This window comes from Podarcis pityusensis, assembly GCF_964106645.2.
Source record: "Podarcis pityusensis genome assembly, chromosome: 2".
Lineage (NCBI taxonomy): Eukaryota > Metazoa > Chordata > Lepidosauria > Squamata > Lacertidae > Podarcis > Podarcis pityusensis.
In genome coordinates this window covers 7,594,913-7,619,080 of record NC_138029.1, presented here as the reverse complement: position 1 = coordinate 7,619,080, position 24,168 = coordinate 7,594,913, and the positions used below count along the sequence as shown (strand labels likewise).

The 24,168-nt window shown below is 44.7% G+C and overlaps 4 protein-coding genes across 9 annotated transcripts in view; 2 read left to right on the top strand and 2 right to left on the bottom strand.

Moving 5' to 3' along the window:
• The window catches only part of LOC308471054 (retinol dehydrogenase 7-like), a 20,580-nt gene extending 9,516 nt beyond the window's left edge, over nt 1-11,064 (bottom strand). Inside the window, exons 1-4 of one of the 3 annotated variants that reach the window (XM_080994971.1) lie at nt 10,422-11,064; nt 6,702-6,773; nt 4,682-5,003; nt 3,629-3,887 (exon numbers count right to left, since the gene is read on the bottom strand). In XM_080994971.1, the coding sequence (XP_080851097.1) occupies nt 3,629-3,887; nt 4,682-4,994 (572 nt within the window). In that variant the 5' untranslated portion in view covers nt 4,995-5,003; nt 6,702-6,773; nt 10,422-11,064. Of the gene's footprint in view, nt 1-3,628; nt 3,888-4,681; nt 5,004-5,627; nt 5,786-6,701; nt 6,774-10,421 lie in introns of those variants that run through there. The other 2 variants (XM_080994972.1, XM_080994970.1) reach the window with 2 other exon arrangements.
• Nucleotides 1-19,956, top strand: part of LOC308470928 (tigger transposable element-derived protein 1-like) — a 26,634-nt gene extending 6,678 nt beyond the window's left edge. The window contains exon 2 of the mRNA XM_080994638.1: nt 19,387-19,956. Coding sequence (XP_080850764.1) covers nt 19,387-19,834 — 448 coding nt within the window. The 3' untranslated portion in view covers nt 19,835-19,956. The remainder of the gene's footprint in view (nt 1-19,386) is intronic.
• Nucleotides 15,259-24,168, bottom strand: part of LOC308471031 (retinol dehydrogenase 7-like) — a 35,773-nt gene continuing 26,863 nt past the window's right edge. For all 4 annotated transcript variants that reach the window (XM_080994913.1, XM_080994916.1, XM_080994914.1 and 1 more), the window contains exons 4-5: nt 20,391-20,548; nt 15,259-16,392 (exon numbers count right to left, since the gene is read on the bottom strand). In XM_080994913.1, coding sequence (XP_080851039.1) covers nt 16,175-16,392; nt 20,391-20,548 — 376 coding nt within the window. In that variant the 3' untranslated portion in view covers nt 15,259-16,174. The remainder of the gene's footprint in view (nt 16,393-20,390; nt 20,549-24,168) is intronic.
• LOC308470931 (tigger transposable element-derived protein 1-like) overlaps nt 17,849-24,168 on the top strand; it is a 21,486-nt gene continuing 15,166 nt past the window's right edge. Inside the window, exon 1 of the mRNA XM_080994641.1 lies at nt 17,849-17,863. The gene's annotated coding sequence lies outside the window, so the exon portion shown is untranslated. The remainder of the gene's footprint in view (nt 17,864-24,168) is intronic.

The following is a 24,168-nucleotide window of genomic DNA, read 5'->3' as shown; positions in this document are numbered from 1 at the left end:
GATGAAAGCGCTTTTACAGAGGGAGATAGAAGATTTCACACGATAGAAGATGACCCTCCAGATAAGGATGATGATGATTGGGCTGAGTGGCATGCTGCAGATATGAAAGCCCGAGGGACTATTATTTTGAGTGTTTCAGACCACTTGCTGGTGAACTTAGAGGGTCAAGAGACTACACAAGCTGTTTGGCATAAGTTGAGAGATATGCATCTTAGACAAAATGCTGGTTCCAGTGTGATTTTCTTTAAGAAGCTGTGCAGGCTGCAGTTGGAGAAAGGTGGTGATTTGCCTAGCCATCTATCTCAATTAAAGCGTCTCAGACAGGACCTTGTTCAGCGAGACCTGGATATTTCAGAGGCTGTGTTTGCAATGCTGATGATCAATAGCCTAGATGAGTCTTATGATGGAGTGGCTGCCCAGATTTCCACAATGCCTTCTGACCGGCTAACAGAAGATTATGTGTCTAGTGTGCTCTTGAATGAGTGGGATCGCAGACAGGCTGTTAAAGAAAGCCGGGACTGTGCTGTTAAAAATATGCTTGAAAATGTGCCTGAGTCTTCAGCAGGGGAAAGTGAAACTGCTGCTGTTAAAGCTTTGAAATTGAAGCGGTGCTTTTCGTGTGGAGCACAAGGCCATTTGAGTTTCCAGTGTAAGAAGTCTTCAAAGAAGAAGGGAAACTTCAGAGGCAGAGGGGGAGGAGGACGAAATCCCCATGCACCTGCTACTTCAAAGGCCTTGATCTCTCGCTGTTCCAGTCAACGTGGGCGGAGTTTCTTCGTGGTCGACTCTGGCTGTTCAAACCACGTGGCCAAAGATAAGAATCTCTTTGTTCAGCTTGAGAAGCAAGAGAAAGAAATTCATCAAGCAGATGGGACAGTTCTCACAAGTATGGCTCAGGGAACTGTGTTCTTAAAGAGCCTGAATGCAACTATTAAGAATGTCCTGTATGCGCCTGATATTCAGGACAATTTGTTGAGTGTTTCCCAGCTTGATCGTCAAGGGTTTAAGGTGGTGTTTGCTAAATCTCGCTGTGAAATTCTTAGAGATGGCAAGCTCATTCTGTATGCAAAATGTGTAAATGGATTGTACCAATTGCCTTTTGTTTCAGGTACAGGCACTGCAGAAGCAACTGAGAAAGAGTGTTGCAATTTATCTGTGGATAAGAATGAGAAGTTGCATGACCAATGTATTCATTATTACCATCGCGTTTATGGTCATCTGAATTTCCAGGCTGTGGCAAAAATGCCTGATATGGTTCAGGGTATGAAGTTGAAAGAATGTCCCTACCACATGAAATGTGTTTCTTGTGCTGAGAGTAAGGCAAGACAAGCTCCCAAAGGTACAGAGTCTGGGAGAGAGGCCAAGAAACCATATGAAGTCATTCATGCAGACTTAGTGGGGCCTCTAGCGCTCTCTAGAGGCAATTCAAGGTTTTTCATGGTTCTGATAGACTCCTATTCGAAATATGTTTGGGTCTATATGCTGCAGAAAAAGTCTGAAGCCTTTACCAAGTTTCGCCAGTTTTGTAAATGGCTCAGAAATGTACATAATGAGAATGTACGTTTTCTTTTCACAGACAAGGGTGGAGAGTTTTGTTCAGAAGAGTTTGAGAGTTTTCTTTCTGAACAGGGCATTGAGCATAGGACGGCCACGCCCAGATCACCCTGGCAGAATGGTTTATGTGAGAGAGTAAACCAGACCCTGCAGCAAGGAATCAGAACGCTGTTACATGATTCGGGGCTGCCCAATCCTTTTGGGGCTGAAGCTCTTTCGTTTTTCTGTCATGTGTATAACAGGAGATACCAGTCTAGTGTAAATTGCACCCCATATGAGATGCTTCACGGAAGAAAGCCATGTGTAAAGCATTTTAAAATTTTTGGTTCGGAGGTTTGGGTGCACACCTCGCAGGGTGACAAACTGAGCAAGCGTGGAGAACATGGTGTTTTCCTAGGATATGAGAAAGGGTCTTATCGTGTTCTGATCACAGACACGAAAACCATAAGGCTGACCAGGAGTATTGATGACAATCCACAATGGGACAGAGTTGGCGTTTTTCAGTGCCATCCCATTTGTGATGATGGTGCAAAAGGGGCAAAGAAAGTTAAGAGGGAGGCAAGTGTTATTGGTGATGATAATCCTGATGCCAATGTAGTTCCAGATGATGGCACAGATTATCAGACCCCAAAAGCCTCAGGTGAGTCTGACGCTGACTCAGACTTAGCAGCTTCATATACTTTAGCTCCCCATTCTCCCAAAGAGGAGGAAGCACCAGAACAAGAGGATCAGAGAGTTCTGCGCAGGTCCGAGAGAACAACCAAGGGTGTACCACCGAAAAGGTTTTCTGAAGAGTTTGCAAAGACTGCGGTCACGAGCAACTCTGGTGGGGTTTTCAAACCTAGCATGAAGTGTGCTGAGAGTAGTAGCACAAAACGCTTTATTTATTTCCTTACCTGATATTTGAAGGAAAGCGTGTATTTGAGTTCTGAAAAATGGTTTGTTCAAATCTGCCTAATTAGAAATGTCAATTTGTATCTGAAAGGAAGAAATGTGTGTGAAGATTTTTCCAGAAGCTGCTTATTCAATGGTATTGTAAAAGTGTGTTATATGCCGGGGAGAGAGATACCTGCAAATATGTTAACCAAGGTTGTAAGCAGAGAACAACTTTTGGAGTGTGTGTGTAAATTGCAGTTATGTTAAAGATTCTTGAAATGGTCGGATGAAATGGGGGAGGATGAGGAGATTTCACCCCTCCCATACCCAAGAATCTCCTGATCATCTCCTGATGGTCTCTGCTGACTCTCCAGAGAAGAGGAGGCGTGTCCTGCCTATCTACTTATTCTGCCCAGCAACATATCTGTGTGTGTGAGAGAGAGTCAGTCAGTCAGTGTATCGGAGAAAGTGAGAGTGTTAGAGATCTTAGAGATAAGATTGCTGCTAAGTGCAGCTGCAGACTCTCAGTGTAGCATTGATTTATGCTTAGAATATTCAGCTCTGTATATAGTTTTGTATCATAGTTGTAGTTACAGAATAAAAGGAAGATATTCTACAGAGCTGCTCTCCGAGTGGTTTATACTCTGCAAGACTCTGCAAAACTCTGCTGCGCAACGACTGTATTATTGAGACAGTGAATCCGGTGCTCTCAGCTCTAAGCTGTGAGTCCACAGCACTGTGACCTGTTCCTGTGAGAAAGGAGGTCTCTGGCGGTGCTACCCAGCTCGCCTAGCCCAGTCGGGGTTGAGGTGCATGAGTCCAGTTGGTGCACTGGCTCTAGGGCGATGCTGACAAGTATTTCAGTATTTAAAACGGAACTTGTTTATTCTAATAGGAGTTCTGATTTTTCAATATGGTTTTGCAAGTATCCTTTAGACACTTTCCAGTCCCTGTTTATCTTCTCTTTTGAGATCCTTCCTGGATACATTCATCTCAAGTTGTGCAAGTCTTGGGCAAAGCCCTGAGCAGCTGCCATATTTCCCAGCTCTTTCTTCCCTGCAGCCCACTTTCCCCAGACTTGGCAACTAAACCAGGAGGACTCGCATCAGCCACTTCCAGCCTGGCAAGTGGTTAGGGAGTATGGCAGATGTTGCACTAAAGTAAGCAAAAGAAGACATTAAAGAGCTGCTGTTTTTACCTCAGGCTGTCAGAGAAGGCTTCCACACCAAACTTGGATGGGCAGTAACCACCTCCAAAGATTGCCAGTCGTCCATTTGTACTGGAGATGTTGACCACCCTCCCTCTGGCTCTCCTCACCAGAGGCACCATGTGTAGTGTCACATCAATCATCCCAAGAAGGTTGACATTGATCACCTTTGCAAAGTCATCTTTGGTCAGCCATTCGTTGGGACCTGATGGTAGAGCTGTGCCTGCGTTGTTCACCAAGCCCCAGAGTCCTGTGAGAAAGAACGTATGTTTGTGATTCAAGGACCCGATCCCCGCTTGGGGAATAAAGACACGTGGACACAGAATGTAAGGTTAATGGGTAAGGTAAAGGCCACAACTTTGTTGATTACAGCATGTGAGAAGGTATTGGCTTAGGCATTGGACCACGGAACATTAGACTCCACCCACTCGTAGAGGGGTGAGTCTGAGGAGGGGTTAACCACCAGTAGGGGAAGCCTGTTGATGCTAATCCAACTAAAGGCTCTCTTCCTGATGTCACCGAGGGTCGTGCCATGGCCCCCCACCCCACGGGCATCGGACAGGATCCACGACCACTGGATTCCTTTAGCGGAATACCCAAAATTGTCAGGGAAGGCGATGGCCACACCTTGCCCCCCCGAAACACCAACAACACATTCCAATGCCTAACCGCCAGGTACCACGAAAGTTGTGACGGTTGCTACGAGGTAGGCGAAAAAAACCAAGAGGCCGGGCCAATTTAGCCAATTGGAAAAAAACTCCTACCAGGCCCCCTGGTTCAACAGGGCGACCAACCAGAGGTCCATAGCAAAGTCTCAGGAACAGCTAATCTCAAGGGAGTGGAGGGTGGGTGACTCGAAGAAAATGTGTGTGCAATTGTGGGGATGGCTGGCGCGGCTGCCTTTGAGCAGTAAGCCACGCCGCCGAGCTTCCCTATTGGGTGCCCAACTGGGGAGGGGCGTGGTGCCAGCCCTGGAGATGAAGCAAGGGGCATCCCCCGTCCCACCAATAGCACAGAGGCACCACAAGGAAGGTAGAGATTCACCTTTGCTTCCAATGCACCCTTTCACCCACTCCGTCGCTGCCGCCACACTCTCTGTGCTACTCACATCCAGAATGGTGGTTTTCAAGCGCCCTGAGGTGCCCTTGCCCAGCTGCTCTGCCCCCTTCTGCGTGAGACAGGCTGCCAGCACCCGCAGGCCCCGGGCATCCAGCTGCCTGGCAAGTAGGTTTCCAAAGCCAGAGTCACACCCCGTGATGAAGACATATTTCTCCGTCAGGTTCTCCACCGTCTGTCTCTCCTGGTACCATCGGCGAAGGAAGTAAAGCCCCAGCAGGGCAGCCAGGTAGAGCCACATGGCTGAAACCTGCAGGGAAAAAGAATTCAAGCATTAGGAAGTATACACACCCCTGGCAGGACTTGGAGGGGCAAAAGTCGAATCCCTACTCCACCACAGAGCTCAGCGGGAGACCTTTGATGTTGCCACTGCTGAATTTCGCCTCCCTTGCAGTGTTGTTGAGGGAAAGGAGAATTTTTGGATGGTGCAATGAGCTGCTTGGAGCAGAGGCAGGTTAAAGAAAAACAGGTGTAGCAAGCTGATAAGACGATAACGTACATGTACTTGCATGTACCTTTTAAAGTTCTGAACTTTTTCTGGAAATGTTTCTCGGCCTTTAAAGGGTGCCCAGGAATAAAGTTGTTATAAGCACATGTTAGTGGAGACAGGAAGTTACTATCATGCATAATTGAAAAGGGAAGATTCAGGTAGGTAGCCGTGTGGGTCTCACACAGTCAAAATAAAAAATAAAAAATTGTTCAGTAGCTCCTTATAGACCAACTAGGTTTGTTCTGGTATAAGCTTCCATGTGTCTGCACACTTCTTCAGATACATATACACACAAAAGCTTATACCAAAACAAACTTAGTTGGTCTATAAGGTGCTACTGGACAATTTTTATTTTATTTTATTTTTAAAAGGGAAGAGACAGACCTGCGGCTGGTTAGAGGAAAGGCTCTCAGCTTCAGTTGTGCGGCAGGAAAAGCAGTGCTTCCTTCTCCCGTTTGCAGTTGCTCCTTATCTGCCTGCTGCTGTTTTTCATACTCCGCTGGCTGCAAAGGGAGCTCCTCCCTTCTGGCAAGGATTGGCGAAACTTAACCGCCTTCTTTAAACTAATTGTGAAATCTGTGGTGAGGGAAACATACCAAATCCCTCCCACTGCAGAGCTCTGTGCCACAGATTCAGCCCCTTTCCCCTGTGTTCTGTTCATGTATGGATAGAGCAAATAAATCTTTTTTCTAGAGCAGGAAGAAAGCCTGGGGTTGAGCGTATCTTTCTTACGGAAGCACATCCCTCCTGCTGATAGAAAGATGGGCAGAGTGCTTGCAAAATTACATTTCACCTAGAGTAGGAAGGGTGAGGCTGGACCTGGCCAGCTTGCTTTGGTGCTTGAATTCTAGTACATATATAGAGAAAGACTCCACAAATGACTTTTAAAGATATATAGATATATATAGATATAGATAGATAGATAGATAGATAGATAGATAGATAGATAGATATATTCCACCCTCCCCGGCCAAGACCGGGCTCAAGGCTGCTAACATCAGGTATAAAAACAATTGATTAAACTACAACTTAAAAATAGGATTCAAGTACAACTTAAAATGCAGCCTCATTTCAGTGGAAGCCCAGATCAAAAACTGTTTGGGGGGAGAAAACACCAAATCTTCACCAAGGCCAACTATCCAGATTGGTCCTACGTGGGCCAGAAAGAAGTCAGGGAAGTCCCCAAATAGGAGTTCCATCACAGAAGGAAAAGGAAAGAGGGGGAGGGATCAGGCTGATTCCAAGCCAAAGGCCAGGCAGAACAACTCTGTCTTACAGGCCCTGCGGAAAGAAATCAGATCCCGCAGGGCCCTGGTCTCATGAGATAGAGCGTTCCACCAGGCCAGAGCCAGTGTGGAAAAGGCCCTGGCCCTGGCTGAGGCTAATCTGACTTCCTTAGGGCCCGGGACCTCTAGAGTGTTGCTATATATGAACCTTAAGGTCCTCCGTGGGGCATACCAGGAGTGGCGGTCCCGTAGGTTTCCTTTCTGCTGCTGGTGTGCAGAAAGAGCGGTTGGAATGATTTGCAACCTGCATATTAGAAATAAGATAATGAAATATTATTTTTGTCAGTTTGCTTATTGTTTACATAGTGTGGATGTCAATAACTTGGAGTGCTGAAACAATTCAGAACTGAAAGGCGTGATGAAGATCACTGTCCTTTCTTGCTTAGTACAGATCTAGGTACGTTTCAAGGATGGGGGATGTATAACCAGAAGATTCATGTTGAAGGGAGCAGCGGGTATGTGGGTGTGAAAAGGAAAGACCACCACATTGATAAACTGCTGGTTCTCTAAATACCTCGCTGAAGAGAGGGACAAAAGGCTGGAGGGAACCCCACTTCATTTTTATCTGCAACCTCTGGTACCTCTGCCCATTCCACTTGTTAGCGGGGACAAGGCAGGTCATTTTTAGGAAAGGAAAAGAACCATTTTGCTGGGCTCCGGGAATCTGACGGCTAGAGCGCCGGTGGCGGATAACCCATTCTGAATCTGACCGGACACGGGTTAGAGCTCAATGTCGAGCCTACCAAGTGGCGATAGCGACGGCGAAGAAGACTTTCTTCGCCGCCTCTATTGCATCTGCGGAAAACAGCAGCAGGAGACTCTTTCAGGTGGTTCGCAATTTAGCGGAACCACCTGCTCCATCTGGGCCCAGTAGCGGCCACATGATCTCCTGCAATGACTTTGCAAAGTTTTTTGCAGATAAAGTCGCTCAGATTCGAGAAGAGGTAGACTCCACCGTGGGAGCAGGGCCGGGGCGGGAGAGTGCTAGAGTCCTGTCTAGTCAAGTTGTGTGGGATCAATTCCAATCTGTTACCCCCGAGGATGTGGACAGGCTGCTTGGACGAGTGAAACCAACCACTTGCCTCCTTGATCCTTGCCCATCCTGGCTTATAAAAGCTAGCCGGGAAGGACTGGGCGATGGGCTTCGTGGGGTGGTGAATGCTTCCCTCCATGAGGGAGCCTTCCCAGACCCGCTGAAAGAGGCGGTTATTAAACCGCTTCTTAAAAAACCATCTTTAGATGCGGCCACGATAGCCAACTATCGCCCAGTCTCAAATCTTCCATTCTTGGGCAAGGTGATTGAGCGAGTGGTTGCTGAACAACTCCAGGCACGCCTGGAAGAAGCGGACCATTTGGATCCCTTCCAGTCGGGATTCAGGCCTCATCATGGGACTGAAACTGCCTTGGTCGCACTGGTTGATGATCTCCGGCGGGCTAGGGACAAAGGTGAGAGCTGTTTCCTAGTTCTGCTGGATCTCTCAGCGGCGTTTGATACCATCGACCATAACATCCTTCTGGACCGTCTTGAGGGGCTGGGAGCTGGGGGCACTGTTATACAGTGGTTCCGCTCCTTCCTCCTGGGCCGTGTTCAGAAAGTGGTGGTGGGGGATGAGTGTTCAGACCCCTGGGCCCTCACTTGTGGGGTGCCTCAGGGTTCTGTCCTCTCCCCCATGCTTTTCAACATCTACATGAAGCCGCTGGGAGAGATCATCAGGGGATTTGGGCTGGGTGTTCATCAGTATGCAGATGATACCCAGCTCTACCTCTCTTTCAAATCAGAACCAGTGAAGGCAGTGAAGGTCCTGTGTGAGTGCCTGGAGGCGGTTGGAGGTTGGATGGCGGCTAACAGATTGAGGTTGAATCCTGACAAGACAGAAGTACTGTTTTGGGGGGACAGGAGGCGGGCAGGTGTGGAGGATTCCCTGGTCCTGAATGGGGTAACTGTGCCCCTGAAGGACCAGGTGCGCAGCCTGGGAGTCATTTTGGACTCACAGCTGTCCATGGAGGCACAGGTCAAATCTGTGTCCAGGGCAGCTGTTTACCAGCTCCATCTGGTACGCAGGCTGAGACCCTATCTGCCTGCGGACTGCCTCGCCAGAGTGATGCATGCTCTGGTTATCTCCCGCTTGGATTACTGCAATGCGCTCTACGTGGGGCTACCTTTGAAGGTGACCCGGAAACTACAACTAATCCAGAACGCGGCAGCTAGACTGGTGACTGGGAGCGGCCGCAGAGACCACATAACACCGGTCTTGAAAGACCTACATTGGCTCCCAGTACGTTTCCGAGCACAATTCAAAGTGTTGGTGCTGACCTTTAAAGCCCTAAACGGCCTTGGTCCAGTATATCTGAAGGAGCGTCTCCACCCCCATCGTTCTACCCGGACACTGAGGTCCAGCACTGAGGGCCTTCTGGCGGTTCCCTCACTGCGAGAAGCCAAGTTACAGGGAACCAGGCAGAGGGCCTTCTCGGTAGTGGCGCCTTCCCTGTGGAACACCCTCCCACCAGATGTCAAAGAGAACAACAACTACCAGGCTTTTAGAAGACATCTGAAGGCAGCCCTGTTTCGGGAAGCTTTTAATGTTTGATGTATTATAGTATTTTAATATTCTTTTGGAAGCCGCCCAGAGTGGCCGGGGAAGCCCAGCCAGATGGGCGGGGTATAAATAATAAATTATTATTATTATTATTAGACTTTACCGACTGGTGGGGTCTGCGTTGCTCCTGGGAGGGAGAAAGGAAGTCAAATGACACCGAGGTTGATTCAGAGAAAGAGTTTATTCTGCTCTCCGGATAGCAGAAGGTACTGCGTGAATCGGTTCACCGCAAGCACAAAAGCAAGAGAAATTGCATACAGTATATATATCCTCCAGGCACCCTCTCTCCCCTTCCCCAGGAATCCAGCCACATCAGCTTATACACCTAAGTTGACATCCGTGACCATAAACAGATGTTCCTGTTCCTGTTCCTATACTCTTATCTTGGGGCAAGAAGGTCACCAATTCTAAGAACACTCCTGGCGCTGTTCCCGGTCTTTTGTCAGACCTGACAAGGTCTGTGCATCAGTGTGGTCAGGATGTAAGATAAGACCCAGATGTGCCATCCCTGCTCCACTTTGGAACTGACAAGGCCATTCATTAGGCGACAAAGAGACCTTTGTTTGTACAGCTGGGTTCCTGTTATACATTTGCTCAAGGGCTCAAGTTAATGGTTTTTACCCTTGGAGAAGGAAAAATGGGGATTTTGCGGCCCGTTTCAGACTGACTCCACAGTCAGATTTTAGATCTGGAAAACCCATTCCTTCAAATCGGAAGTCAAAGACACAAAGCGAGATAGTTGCAACTGGGTTCCTCCAACCAAAGAGAAAGGAAGAAGCCTGCCTACAAGTGACTGCCACTTGGTTGGGTTACATACGGGTACATGGGTAAGGGGTGCAAACGGAAGAGACACAGGTGCAAACGACGTGACAGGGGTGCAAAGGAAGAAGAAATTCAGGAAGTGAAGTTTCCTCTCTCCCCCAGCCTGAAACGTGAGAAAAGTGTCACCTACTGAATATTAGCTTAAAATAAAGTTGTTATAAGCACATGTTAGTGGGGACAGGAAGTTACTGGCTATCATGTATAATTGAAAAGGGAAGATTCAGGTAGGTAGCCGTGTGGGTCTGACGCAGTCAAAATAAAAAATTGTTCAGTAGCTTCTTATAGACCAACTAGGTTTGTTCTGGTATAAACTTCCATGTGTATGCACACTTCTTCAGATACACATACACATGAAAGCTTATACCAAAACAAACTTAGTTGGTCTATAAGGTGCTACTGGACAATTTTGATTTGATTTGATTTGATTTGATTTGATTTGATTTGATTTGATTTTGAAAAGGGAATAGACCAACCTGCAGTTGGTTAGAGGAAAGGCTCTCAGCTTCAGTTGTGCGGCAGGTAAAGCAATGCTTCCTTCTCCGGTTTACAGTTGCTCCTTATAGGCCTGCTGCTGTTTTTCATACTCCACTGGCTGCAAAGGGAGCTCCTCCCTTCTGGCAAACATTGGTTTAACCCAGTTAGGTGCTGAAATTTACTGCCTTCTTTAAACTAACTGTGGAATCTGTTGGTGAAGGAAACACACCAAATCCCTCCCACTGCAGAGCTCCGTGCTGCACATTCAGCCACTTTCCCCTGTGTTCTGTTCATGTATAGATAGAGCAAATAACTCAAGTCATTTGTCTACAGCAGGAAGAAAGCCTGGGGTTGAGCGTATCTTTCTTACGGAAGCACATCCCTCCTGCTGATAGAAAGATGGGCAGAGTGCTTGCAAAATTACATTTCACCTAGAGTAGGAAGGGTGAGGCTCAACCCGGCCAGCTTGCTTTGGTGCATGAATTCTAGTACAGTGGTACCTCGGTTCGCGAACAAAATCTGTTCTACTAATAAATCTGTTCTACTAATAAAGAAGGCTGATTGCCGAAGAATTGATGCTTTTGAATTATGGTGCTGGAGGAGACTCTTGAGAGTCCCATGGACTGCAAGAAGATCAAACCTCTCCATTCTGAAGGAAATTAGCCCTGAGTGCTCACCGGAAGGACAGATCCTGAAGCTGAGGCTCCAAGGCTCATGAGAAGAGAAGACTCCCTGGAAAAGACCCTGATGTTGGGAAAGATGGAGGGCACAAGGAGAAGGGGACGACAGAGGATGAGATGGTGGGACAGTGTTCTCGAAGCTACCAGCATGAGTTTGACCAAACTTTTTTTTTTTTTTTTTTTAAAGCAATTTATTAAGTTTTACAATAAAAATAAACATGATAAACAATGTAACATTGATCTTAACATATTTTCACATTTTCTTTGGACTTCCTCACATCTCCCGCTGAGTTTGACCAAACTGGGGGAGGCAGTGGAAGAGCGTGCTCTGGTCCATGGGGTCACGAATAGTCGGACACGACTAAACGACTAAACAACAACAACAATAAATTTGTGGATGTTTATTCAAAACCTGCCACGGAGTCCAAATCCTTTTGTTGTCTTTTTAAATAGCTTGTAAATAATTCCCATTCTTCCTTGAAGTCGCGGTTGTCCTTCTCACGCAATTTATGTGTTAACTTTGCCAACTCGCATAGCTCATCAGTTTTTCTTGCCATTGTTCTTTCGTTGGGATTTCCTCATTCTTCCATCCTTGTACTAAGAAGACTCTTGCCGCTGTTGTAGCATACATGAATAAGTTCTTTGTTTTTCTTGGCAGGTCTTGTCCTAAAATCCCTAACAAAAATGCGTCCGTTTCTTTTACAAGTGTCATTTTGAACTTTTTTTTTTCAATTCGTTGTGTATCATCTCCCAAAATTTTTAAATTTCTCTACATTCCCACCACATATGATACAAAGTACCTTCTTTTTATTTACATTTCCAACATGTATTTAACCCAGTTTTATACATTTTTGCCATTTTTACTGGTGTAATATACAATCTATACATCATTTTCATATAATTTTTTTTCAAAAGAGAACAGTCTGTAAATTTCAAATCTACCTTCCACAGCTTTTCCCAATCCTCAAATTGTAAATTATGTCCTATATCTTGTGCCCATTTAATCATGACTGATTTGACCTCCTCATCTTTTGTTTCCCATTCTAGCAGAATACTACAGTGGTGCCCCGCAAGACGAATGCCTCGCAAGACGAAAAACTCGCTAGACGAAAGGGTTTTGCGTTTTTTGAGTCGTTCCGCAAGACGAATTTCCCTATGGGCTTGCTTCGCAAGATGAAACGTCTTGCGAGTTCTTGCGAGTTTGTTTCCTTTTTCTTAAAGCTGCTAAGCCGCTAATAGCCGCTAAGCCGCTAAGCCGCTAATAGCCGTGCTTCGCAAGACGAAAAAACCGCAAGACGAAGAGACTCGCGGAACGGATTAATTTTGTCTTGCGAGGCACCACTGTATATGCTTTCTTCAACAACTTCACTTCTTCTATAACCTCATTTGGGAATCTAGAGATTGTACAGTGGTACCTTGAGTTAAGTACTTAATTCGTTCCAGAGGTCCGTACTTAACCTGAAACTGTTCTTAACCGGAAGCACCACTTTAGCTAATGGGGCCTCCCGCTACTGCCGCGCCGCTGGAGCACGATTTCTGTTCTCATCCTGAAGCAAAGTTCTTAACCTGAAGCACTATTTCTGGGTTAGCGGAGTCTGTAACCTGAAGCGTATGTAACCTGAAGTGTATTTAACCTGAGGTACCACTGTATAGCTAAACCCTTTTTTGTTATCTTCCTTATACATTTCGTATAATTGTCTATAATGCAACCAACTCTGGACATGATCTTGGATTTCCTTATAATCTTTTAATTTCCATTTTCCTTCTTGATCTCTCAGTAAGTCTCTATATGTAGGCCACTTTCCCTTTTTGCCAAGCAGTTTGAGTAATGAAGCTTCAGTTGGTGATAACCACCAAGGTGTTTTTTGTTCTATTAAATCTTTGGACCTCTCCCATACTCTCATTAATGATCTTCTGATTATATGATTGTAAAATCCTTTATGTACTTTCCCTTTCCCATACCATATGTATGCACGCCATCCGCATCTGTTATCATAACCTTCCAAATCTAATGCTTCTTCCTTTTCCAGTTTTATCCAGTCCCTAATCCAAACCAAACATGCAGCCTCATAATACAGTTTAAGATCTGAGAGGGCGAAGCACCATCTTTCTTTTGTATCTGTAAGTCTCTTATGTTTTATCCTTGGCCTTTTGCCCCACCCCCACCCCGATAAACTTTGAAATATCTTTTTGCCATCTTTTGAGGCAATCATCCTCATTACTGGGGATTGTCCCATTACTGGGACTGTCTGGAAGAGAAAGAGCATTTTCAGCAACACATTCATTTTTACCGCTGCAATTCTTCCTAGTAGGGAAAGGTTCATTCTACTCCATATTTCTAAATTCCTTTCTATCTCAGACCATACTTTTTCCTAATTGTCTTTATACACATTTATATTTCTTGTTATTGTTTTTTTTAAAATAATATTTATTAAGATTTGAAAGGTTACAAAAAGGGAAAAGGAAAAATAGAAAACAGCATATTAAGCAAAAACAGAACATCACATCACAATACAGGAAAGAAGAAAAAAAGAAAAAAATATATAACAAAAAACAATAACAAAAAAATGCAATGAATCTTCCCATAACGTATCTTTCATTTACTTATGTCCTTGACCTCCTCACACCTCCCTTTTTTGTATTCTAGTTCAGTTAGCTATTTCAGCAAATCCTTTCCATCTTTTCCAGTTTTTGTCCTATATTTTATCTTAATATAATGTAACTTTACTTTCCCTCCTTTTACCATTTAAGAATCTGTTTTTTCTTAATCCTTTATAGCATTTCTGCTAAAACCACATTACTTCATTCCAACATCCATCTAACATTCCTTAATTTTACAATGTTTCTGTAAATAAACTTTAAATTTCTTCCAATCTTCTTCCACCGACTCTTCTCCCTGGTCTCGGATTCTGCCAGTCATTTCCACCAGTTCCATATAGTCCATCACCTTCATCTGCCATTCTTCCCGGGTGGGTAGATCTTGTGTCTTCCAATACTTCGCGATGAGTATTCTTGCTGCTGTTGTGGCATACATAAAGAAAGTTCTAGCCTTTTTTGGCACCAATTGGCCAACCATGCCCAGGAGAAAGGCCTCTGGTTTCTTCAGGAAGGTATCTTTAAATACCTTTTTCATTTCATTATAAATCATCTCCCAGAATGTCTTAATCCTTGGGCACGTCCACCAAAGGTGAAAAAATGTACCTTCAGTCTCTTTACATTTCCAACATTTATTATCGGGCAAGTGATATATTTTTGCAAGCTTGACTGGTGTCATGTACCACCTGTAGATCATTTTCATTATATTCTCTCTTAAGGCATTACATGCCGTAAATTTCATACCTGTGGTCCATAACTGTTCCCAGTCAGCAAACATAATATTATGTCCTACATCTTGTGCCCATTTAATCATAGTTGATTTCCCCGTTTCATCCTGGGTATTCCATTTCAACAGCAAGTTATACATTCTTGACAAGTTCTTAGTTTTGGGATCTAACAGTTCTGTTTCCAGTTTTGATCTTGTTGTTAACCACATCCCTAAATATTTTACTTTTTTATGGATTTCTATCTCAATGCTTTGGGCCAAATCTTTTTTCTCTTCCTCTTTTAAATTTTTAACTAATAATTTAGTTTTATTTCTATTTAATTTAAATCCTGCCACTTCCCCAAACTATTGAATTTTCTCTATTACTCTAAGGAAAGATGTTTTGAATCTTCTACTGTAATTACTAGATCATCCGCTATGGCTTTCAGCTTAAATTCATTTTTTCCAGTTTTTATCCCTTTAATGTCTTTATCCGCTCTTATATTTCTTGCAAGTACTTCCAGGACCAGAATGAACAATATCGGTGCTAACGGACATCCTTACCTAGTTCCTTTTTGTATTTTACATTCATTCATTATCACCTGATTTACAATTAATTTGTTCCCAGTATATTGCTTGCATTCCTTTAAAAAATTTATATACACAATTAATTTCTTCAAGTAATTTTTTCATGAAATCCCACGAAACATTGTCAAAAGCTTTTTCGGCTTTTTCTACCCGTAAGAAACCCTGCCTGATCTTGATGTATATATTCACCTTGATGTATATATTCACCTAAGATTTTTTCATCCTATTTGCTAAAATGTTTGCAAATTAGTTCTTTGGATCTCAAACTTTTAGGCAGTAGATGCAAGCTTTATTAACTACTATCATAATAAGCAAAGAAACAGCAACAGGTGCTAATATACAATTAAAGTACAGTCGTACCTTGGTTGCCAAACGCTTTGGAACTTGTACATTTCAGCTCCTGAACAATCAAAAACTGGAATGATTTTCAATCGTCCGGTGCGGCTTCTGATTGGTTTCTGAACGTTTTGGAAGTCGAACGGACTTCCGGAACAGATTCCATTCGACTTCCAAGGTACAACTGTATATGAAAGAATACTCAAAGATAAAGTTGTGAAGCTGGCTCAGCTATCCATCATTTTTGCCGGGGACATTCCAGAAACCGGTGATGGCACCCCTCTTTCTCAGGCCAAAATATGCTTCGCACTTTACCCGGTCAGTCCAAACTGGAATCCCAATTGATTGCTGCAGTTGGAGCCTTTTATAGCGTCCTGGAGCAGCTTTCCACCGTTTCTGTAGCAAGTGCTTTATGCTGTCATCCTTTTTCCCATCCACTTCTAAGGGCACCTCCTTCGATTTCACACTTTGAAGTCAGAGCATGAGTTCAAGGTAGCCCTGCACTCATACTCCTCCTTATATCGGCAGCTGGTTCAGAGCAAGGACACTCCTTTCTTTCCCATGCCTGCAGCTGCATTCCTTATCTCATCCACCATATATAGAAATACAGTATAAGCTAAACTGAAAACAGCAACACCATCTCCTGGCTTTCCCTTTGGCAATATAACTAATATTTTTCTTCAAAGCAATGTATACTGCTTGCAAAAGTTTGTTTGTTTTTTGCATTTTCTATTTTGCATAAACAAGCAAAGTAAAAACGTAAACATCAAGATGCAATTAGGCTTGTGTTCCATCCACAGATTGTTGGCTCATTTGGACAACTGTAAAGGTTTTTATTTAAAGCAATCTATACAGCTTGAGCAGGTTTGGGCTGAATGCAGCTCACCACGAAGTCAGCGATGGACGTTGGTAAGTAAGAGGCAGGAATGTACAAGAGCTTTGCATCCCATCCTGCAGAGTAGCGAGTGCGAGGGGAGCAGGATGTCAGGGCATGTTCCATACAGTCAGTGACCAGGTGAAGCTTGCTGCTGGCAATGTTAACGGTATATTGGACAATTTTGCAATCTGTGTGTGAGAAATATGAAGCAAAACAGAAGTTAGTGCTGTAAATGTAGGGGGTAACCTAAATCTTTTGGGAGCTGAATGGACTGGTTAGCTTCTAGATACCTCTCCCTAGAAGAACTACTGTATTTTTCGCTCTATAAGGCGCACCAGACCACAAGACACACCTAGTTTTTGGAGGAGGAAAACAAGGGGGGGGGGATTCTGAATCCCAGAAGCCAGAACAGCAAGAGGGATCGCTGTGCAGCGATCCCTCGATCTGTTCAGGCTTCTGGGATAGCTGCGCAGCCTGCATTCGCTCCATAAGACGCACACACATTTCCCCTTACTTTTTAGGAAGGAAAAAGTGAGTCTTGTAGAGCAAAAAGTACGATAAATCATAGCAGATGCATCTGGAACTATTTTGGAGGCTTCAAAACAGAACACATTCTCAAAAGATTTAAATCTACAATGGACGAACCTGTCCACTTTGGTTTCTCTCAGTTTCAATATCTCCAAAATCTTTCAGTTTGGTTCTCCTCATTTCAGTTTATGGTTTTTGAAAGTCATCAGCATTTCAGTTTTCACAATACAGTGGTACCTCGGTTTAAAAACTTAATCCGTTCCGGAAGCCTGTTCTTAAACCCAAACCGTTCTTAAACCGAGGCGTGCTTTCCCTAATGAGGCTTCCCACCGCCAGTGCCCTTCCACCGTTCGGATTCCGTTCTTAGACCGAGGTAAAGTTCTCAAACCAAGACACTATTTCCGGTTTTGTGGAATTTGTAAACCAAATCATTCTTAAACCGGGCTGTTCTTAAGCTGAGGTACAGTGGTGCCCCGCAAGACAAATGCCTCGCAAGACGAAAAACTCGCTAGACGAAAGGGTTTTGTGTTTTTTTGAGCTGCTTCGCAAGACGAATTTCCCTATGGGCTTGCTTCGCAAGACGAAAACGTCTTGCAAGTTTGTTTCCTTTTTCTTAAAACCGTTACTACCCAGGGTGCATTGCTTGAAGAGGTGCAGTTGCGACTTGACTTCGAGGAGCAACTCATAGCACGCGGTGTGGTAGCCTTTTTTGAGGTTTTGGAAGACTTTGGTGATTTTTGAAGCTTTTCCAAAACTTCTTTTGCAGCCATTTGGTAAGTTAAACTTTTAAAACTTTGGGGGGGGGGTTGGGTTTTGGGTTGGGGTGTTTGGAATTCAAGGACTTGGTGTTGGGGAGGGGTTTGCAAGAATCTGGAAGCTTGTGTGTTTTTTTTCCTGCATTTTTATGATTTTTTGTGACCATTGGGCCACTCTGCTGTTTTTTTAAAAAAAAAAATCTGGATTTGAATTTCTGTGTGGTGGGTGGCTGGGGGAAGAGTTGGGGAGGGGTTTGCAAAAGTTGGGGAGGGGTTTGCAACAGTTGGGGAGGGGCTGGAGGAACAGTTGGGGAGGGGTTTGCAACAGTTGGGGAGGGGCTGGGGGAACAGTTGGGGAGGGGTTTGCAATTTCTGTGTGGTGGGTGGCTGGGGGAATAGTTGAGGTTTTTGAAGACTTTGGTGATTTTTGAGGCTTTTCCAAAACTTCTTTTGCAGCCATTCAGTAAGTTAAACTTTTAAAACTTTTGGGGGGTTTTTTGGATTTTGGGTTGGGGTGTTTGGAATTCAAGGACTTGGTTCTGGGTTTGAATTTCTGTGTGGTGGGTGGCTGGGTGCTTTTGAATTTTTTGGATGTGAAGCACTGATTTTTTTGAGGGGGGGTTGCGAAGGTAGGAGCTGTGCTGCCATGGGACCCAAGAAGACTGCTGCTGCAGAGGCCGGCGAGGGGAAGAAGGCGAAGGTTACGCTGGAAATGAAGAAGGAGATCATCCGGAAGCACGACGGTGGAATGCGTGTGACAGACCTCGCCAGGAAGTACGGGAGGAATCCATCGACCATCGAGACCATTCTGAAGATGAGGGAGAAGATCCTTGCGACTGATGCAGCCAAGGGAGTCACCAGGATCGTGAAGAACCACCCAGCTGTTCTGGAGGAGGTGGAGAAGTTGCTGCTCATCTGGTTAGAAGAGAAGCAGCGTGCAGGGGACACAGTGACTGAGGCCGTCATTTGTGAGAAGGCCAAGGCATTGCACGCAGACCTCGTCCGGGAACAGGCAGGAACCTCAGGCGAGCCAGAAGTCTTCAAGGCAAGCAGAGGCTGGTTTGACCGGTTCAAGACAAGATCTGAAATCCACAGCGTGGTCAGGCATGGAGAGGCTGCCAGTTCTGATGTTTCTGCGGCTGAAGACTTTGCAGAGGAGTTCCTGGAGGTTGTGAAGACGGAGGGCTACGTTCCACAGCAGGTTTTCAACTGCGACGAGACCGGGCTGTTTTGGAAGAGGATGCCCAAAAGGACTTTCATCACACAGGAGGAGGCCAAGTTGCCTGGCCACAAGCCCATGAAGGACCGTCTGACCCTGCTCTTCTGTGCCAACGCAAGCGGCGACCTGAAGATCAAGCCCCTGCTGGTGTACCACTCGGAGAACCCAAGGGCCTTCAAGAAACACAAGGTCGACAAGGAGCAGCTGAGTGTCATGTGGCGATCCAACAGTAAGGCTTGGGTCACACGTGTGCTGTTTGTGGACTGGGTCAATCTTGCTTTTGGCCCTGCTGTCAAACAGTACCTGCTGGACAACGACCTGCCGCTGAAGGCTTTGCTTCTGATGGACATTGCTCCTGCTCATCCTAAAGGCCTTGAGGAGGACTTGTTGGAGGAGTTCAGCTTCATCAGCATCATGTTCCTGCCGCCTAACACCACGCCACTGCTCCAGCCGATGGATCAGCAGGTCATCGCCAATTTCAAAAAACTCTACACCAAGGAGCTTTTCAGGCGATGCTTCGAGGTGACTGATTGCACCACCATCACCCTGCGGGAATTCTGGAAGGACCACTTCGACATCATCACCTGCTTGAAGATGATCACCACGGCCTGGAACGGGATCAGCCAGAGAAATTTGAATTGCGCTTGGTGCAGCCTGTGGCCGGACTGTGTGGCACCAAGTGACTCTGATGCACCAGAGTCAACAGCGGTGCAGGACATTGTTGCCTTGGGGAGGACCATGGGCCTGGAGGTCACAGAGGAGGACATCAGCGAGCTGGTGGAGGAGCACGACCACGAGCTGACCACCCAGGAGCTGGTCGAACTGCAGGCAGAGGCTGCGCAGGAGCAGGCCTCGCTGGAAGAGGAGGAAGCAACTGAGGAACGGCTGTCCTCCAAAGAACTGAGGGACATTTGCCTGAAGTGGAAGGATGTGCAGGCTTTTGCACAGCGGCACCACCCTGACAAGCACGTGGCACATGACATTGTGAACACTTTTGATATGAGGGTCATGTCGCCTTTCAGGGAGGTGCTGAAAAGGCGGATGAAGCAGCAGACCATGGACAGGTTCTTCAGCAAGAAGCAAAGAGTGGAAGAGGAACCTTCTTCGAGTTGTCCCCCAGAGTCTTAGAAAATGTACTGTACACTTTGTTGATTTTTAAATGTTTTTCTGTCATGTTTAGAAACTTAATTTATTGTTCCTTCAGTTTTTGAAATGCTCTTTACAGTATGTGTGACTTTAAAGAGCACTTAATAAACTCTCGTTGTACCAAATTTGGCTTTGTTTGGACTTTTTTTGACCATAGGAACGCATTAATTGAATTTCAATGCATTCCTATGGGATTTCATGCTTCGCAAGACGAAATATTCGCTAGACGAAAAAACTCGCGGAACGAATTAATTTCGTCTTGCGAGGCACCACTGTACCACTGTATACACATTTTGGCAAACATTATTTCCTTGCATAGTGAATTTTTTTTATCGTGATCAATTTACTTAGTGCATTTTTGTATATTATGTTCACTTTGTACACATAGTTAGTCTGGAGAACTTGTTGCTAAATCTAGAGGAGTTTGAATTCCTAAGCAGTGCTATGTATTGGTTAATGTATTGCTTCTTGAAGTGTGAATTGGGAAAGTTTGCAGGAAAATGCAAACCATGCTGAAATCCCCTCCACGTCTACTCACAGTTCTCCAAGTACTGTTCCCCATAGACTTCTTTGATGTCAGATGGCACTTGGTTCCATACTGTCTTTAAATTCTCTAATGCTCTTGCGCCAATGGTTGTTCGGAAAGTACCAGGTTCAACAATGCTGACTTGGACTCCAAAAGGATGGAGCTCTCGCCTGAAACGCAGAGGAATAAAAGAAGAAACATCATTGCCGACTGAGTCATAGGAATGCAGGAATGCAGGTCAGGAACTTGGGTCCATGGATAGGAACATCTTTCTTTTAAAAAAAAGAAATCCAAAAATTGAGGAGAAAGAAAAGTTGGGAAATGCAGCTCCCCTGCCTTCTGCCCTCTTGCAGGAGCCAGGATACGCCCTACCCAGGAGAGGATTGTGTACGACACAGCACCAGTTGTATTAAGAGACAGTCATGAGGACATGATTCAAAGTCTCACTGATACATCAAATGCCTTCCTGAAGGGAGACCTTAAACTAGTGGGGGAAAGTTGCTGCAGAGAGCAAGGAGCCTTTTCTGCCAGGGCTGCTTCCCACCCTCCTTTCTGCAGCCTCTGCCATCTCTGCCCAGTCTCCTTGTTAAGAGGGAAAAGGTCACTTGCATCAAAGGAACAAGACCCTGTTTTTTGGGTACTGGGACCCCATGTTTTAAAAAAGGAGCAATTAAGGGTTTTACCAAACCTCCTTTGTGCAGAAGAAGATTACAGTGCAAACAACCCTGAGAAGATGCCACACAGAATTTCTCTCCAAATGCTACACATTCATGGCTTAGTTGTTAGCATCCATGTATCCCTCCCTCTCTCTCTCTCTCTCTCTCTCTCATTTATTAATTTTATGATAACAAAAAAACAACAACACTCCTCACAATCAAAAATTTAAACCATAAAACTTGATTGACTTCCCTCCACTCCCCCTCCTGGTTCCATTATTTTATACAGATTCATGCATGTCCATAAAATCTTATATTCTTAATCCCATTTTAAAACCTTATTCATCTTATTACAAGTGACTTTTAGAAGTTCAACTAATGTAGAAACCGATACACAAAGCTTACAAAGTATGCATTAAACATTACCCCTTAAAAAAAATAAATCCATGTCCTTTATTTCTTGGGTTTCAAATTATCTAATATGTCCTGCATAGTTCATTAATTTATTTTGCCAATATTCTTTATTTTCTTTGGTGGTGGCTTCTTTCTCCTACAGTGGTACCTCGACTTACAAACGCCTCAGGTTACAAACTCCGCTAACCTGGAAGAGTTACCTCGAGTTGAGAACTTTGCTCCAGGATGAGAACGGAAATCGTGTGCTGGCGGCACAGCAGCAGCAAGAGGCCCCATTAGCGAAAGCATGCCTCTAGTTAAGAACAGTTTCAGGTTAAGAATGGACCTCTGGAACAAATTAAGTTCCTAACTAGAGGAACCACAGTATAGGGATGGGTTGGTCTTGTCCTGGCGTCCACTCTCCAGTGCAGGAACAGAGTCTTTTGCTCAATAAATCCATTAAGTCCTGTGCCTTCCAAAATCATAGCGTCTGTTTTTTTAACAAAAAACATTTTCCACATTCTCTTCAAATCTTTATATGTCACTTCCCAGGTCTTCTTAATAACTTTACATTGCCACCACATATAGTAGCCTCCCATACCTTTTGCCCTCCCTTCCTGTTTTGTCTCCATCACAGTCAAATCCTCCCAAATCCATTCACACAAGGTGCCATTTTTGTCCTGGACCACCCTTGCTTTCCCTTGCATTTTCCTCCAACCTCCCACCTCAGCCTTTCCCACCTTGGTGGCTTGTACATTCACCACTTTAAATTGTCTCACAGCCTCTGAGAGTAAATTTGTATTTTCCCAAATTTGACAAGCTGCCTTATCAACACTTTCCACTGTCCATCTGCCATATCACGGAAACCTGGACGTTGGCATCCATGTATCTCAAAAGAGAATGGAGTGTGTTGGCTATTTGCAGTTTAGTAGCGCTGCAGAGAGCTTGCTGGGGAGACCATGCATAACAAGGAACTCAAAAATAACAAAAGAAAAACTCCTTTTACACTAAAGATAACAACAACAAACATGACCCAACCACCAACCCATCCCCCAGGGTAATGGGAGAGCTAGGTGCTGCTCCTTATATACTATACCCAATTGCTGACACAGCTTAATTAGCAGCACCTGCTATGTTTCACAGCTGTAAAGCTGGGTCTCGTTATTTTGCTGTGGCCCTTGCTCTGGCCCCTTAAAGACATACATATTGGGTGGAACAATGATGAACCTCCACATTTAAAGAAACCATTCAACAGAGTGTGCCTCTGAGGGTGAAGTCAAACCGCAGTGTTAGCAGTGACTGTCAGTATATGGAAACATCACCGCTGCAGACAGCCAGACTGTTGACATCACATGATGTGCCTATCTGTGGGAAAGAAGAATTTCCCAGGACGTTCACAGGCTGGATAAGTCTTTGTGAAGAGTGTAACTTGAAACCTTCTGTGTGCGCTAATTCAGGAAGTTTGTCTGACTTGCTGGAAGAACTGGACTGAAAGGACGTGTTTTTCTCTAGTGCTGTAATGTCAGAAATAAACATCATGTAAATAGATTTCTGACTTATTTTCTTTCCCCTGCGGAAGTAGGAGGGAGGGGTTGTGCATTTTACCCACGCTTGGGAAAATGTTGCCTATCAAAATCTCCCTGGTCTGTCTGGATATCAGCCAGAGGAGGTTACCGGTAAGCAAGCTCCGAGGACAGTGAGAGGGGCCAGCCTCTATGGAGGGGGCTTGCAAACCAACAGTGACCTCCCTGCTACGTGAGCCTGGGCAGTGCATATGTGCAGATAACTGCTCAGTCCCACATCTTGATAATTAAGTGGTACGTAAATAGTTGGAAAAAGCACACACTTTTCAACATGGTAATCAACATTTCTATAAAGCATGTTGGGCCCAAACTATCCTAAGGAAAACAGGGGGACATCCATAGCATGTTCACCATTAATGAGAAGGTCCTGGACTGAGAGCCACACATCCAATTGTGGTCTTGTGATTTGAAAAGTTTGGTTCAAGGCCAGATGTGGGCATGGCCTGTGCCTGGATACCTTCTTTTTTCTTTTTCCGAAAATTTTTTATTATTAAAATAATTCAGCATTAATACACACATATTGCGAATATACAAGCATACAAACATACATTTCATACAATCCTTAAAAATGTTCAAACATACCTACACTTAATCCCACAGATAATTCCTTTTCCCATCACCATCCACCACCCCTCACCCCACCTTTGTGTTAGACTTCCAATCTACTCAATTGCAATTTCTATCCACTTCTGTTACTTTCTTTCACACACCTTTAACCTAATTTCATGCTTCTTTTTCTATTACACATTGTCATTCATCTTAGTATTGAGGAGATTTCACCCCTCCCATACCCAAGAATCTCCTGATCATCTCCTGATGGTCTCTGCTGACTCTCCAGAGAAGAGGAGGCGTGTCCTGCCTATCTACTTATTCTGCCCAGCAACATATCTGTGTGTGAGAGAGAGAGTGTCAGTCAGTCAGTGTATCGGAGAAAGTGAGAGTGTTAGAGATCTTAGAGATAAGATTGCTGCTAAGTGCAGCTGCAGACTCTCAGTGTAGCATTGATTTATGCTTAGAATATTCAGCTCTGTATATAGTTTTGTATCATAGTTGTAGTTATAGAATAAAAGGAAGATATTCTACAGAGCTGCTCTCCGAGTGGTTTATACTCTGCAAGACTCTGCAAAACTCTGCTGCGCAACGACTGTATTATTGAGA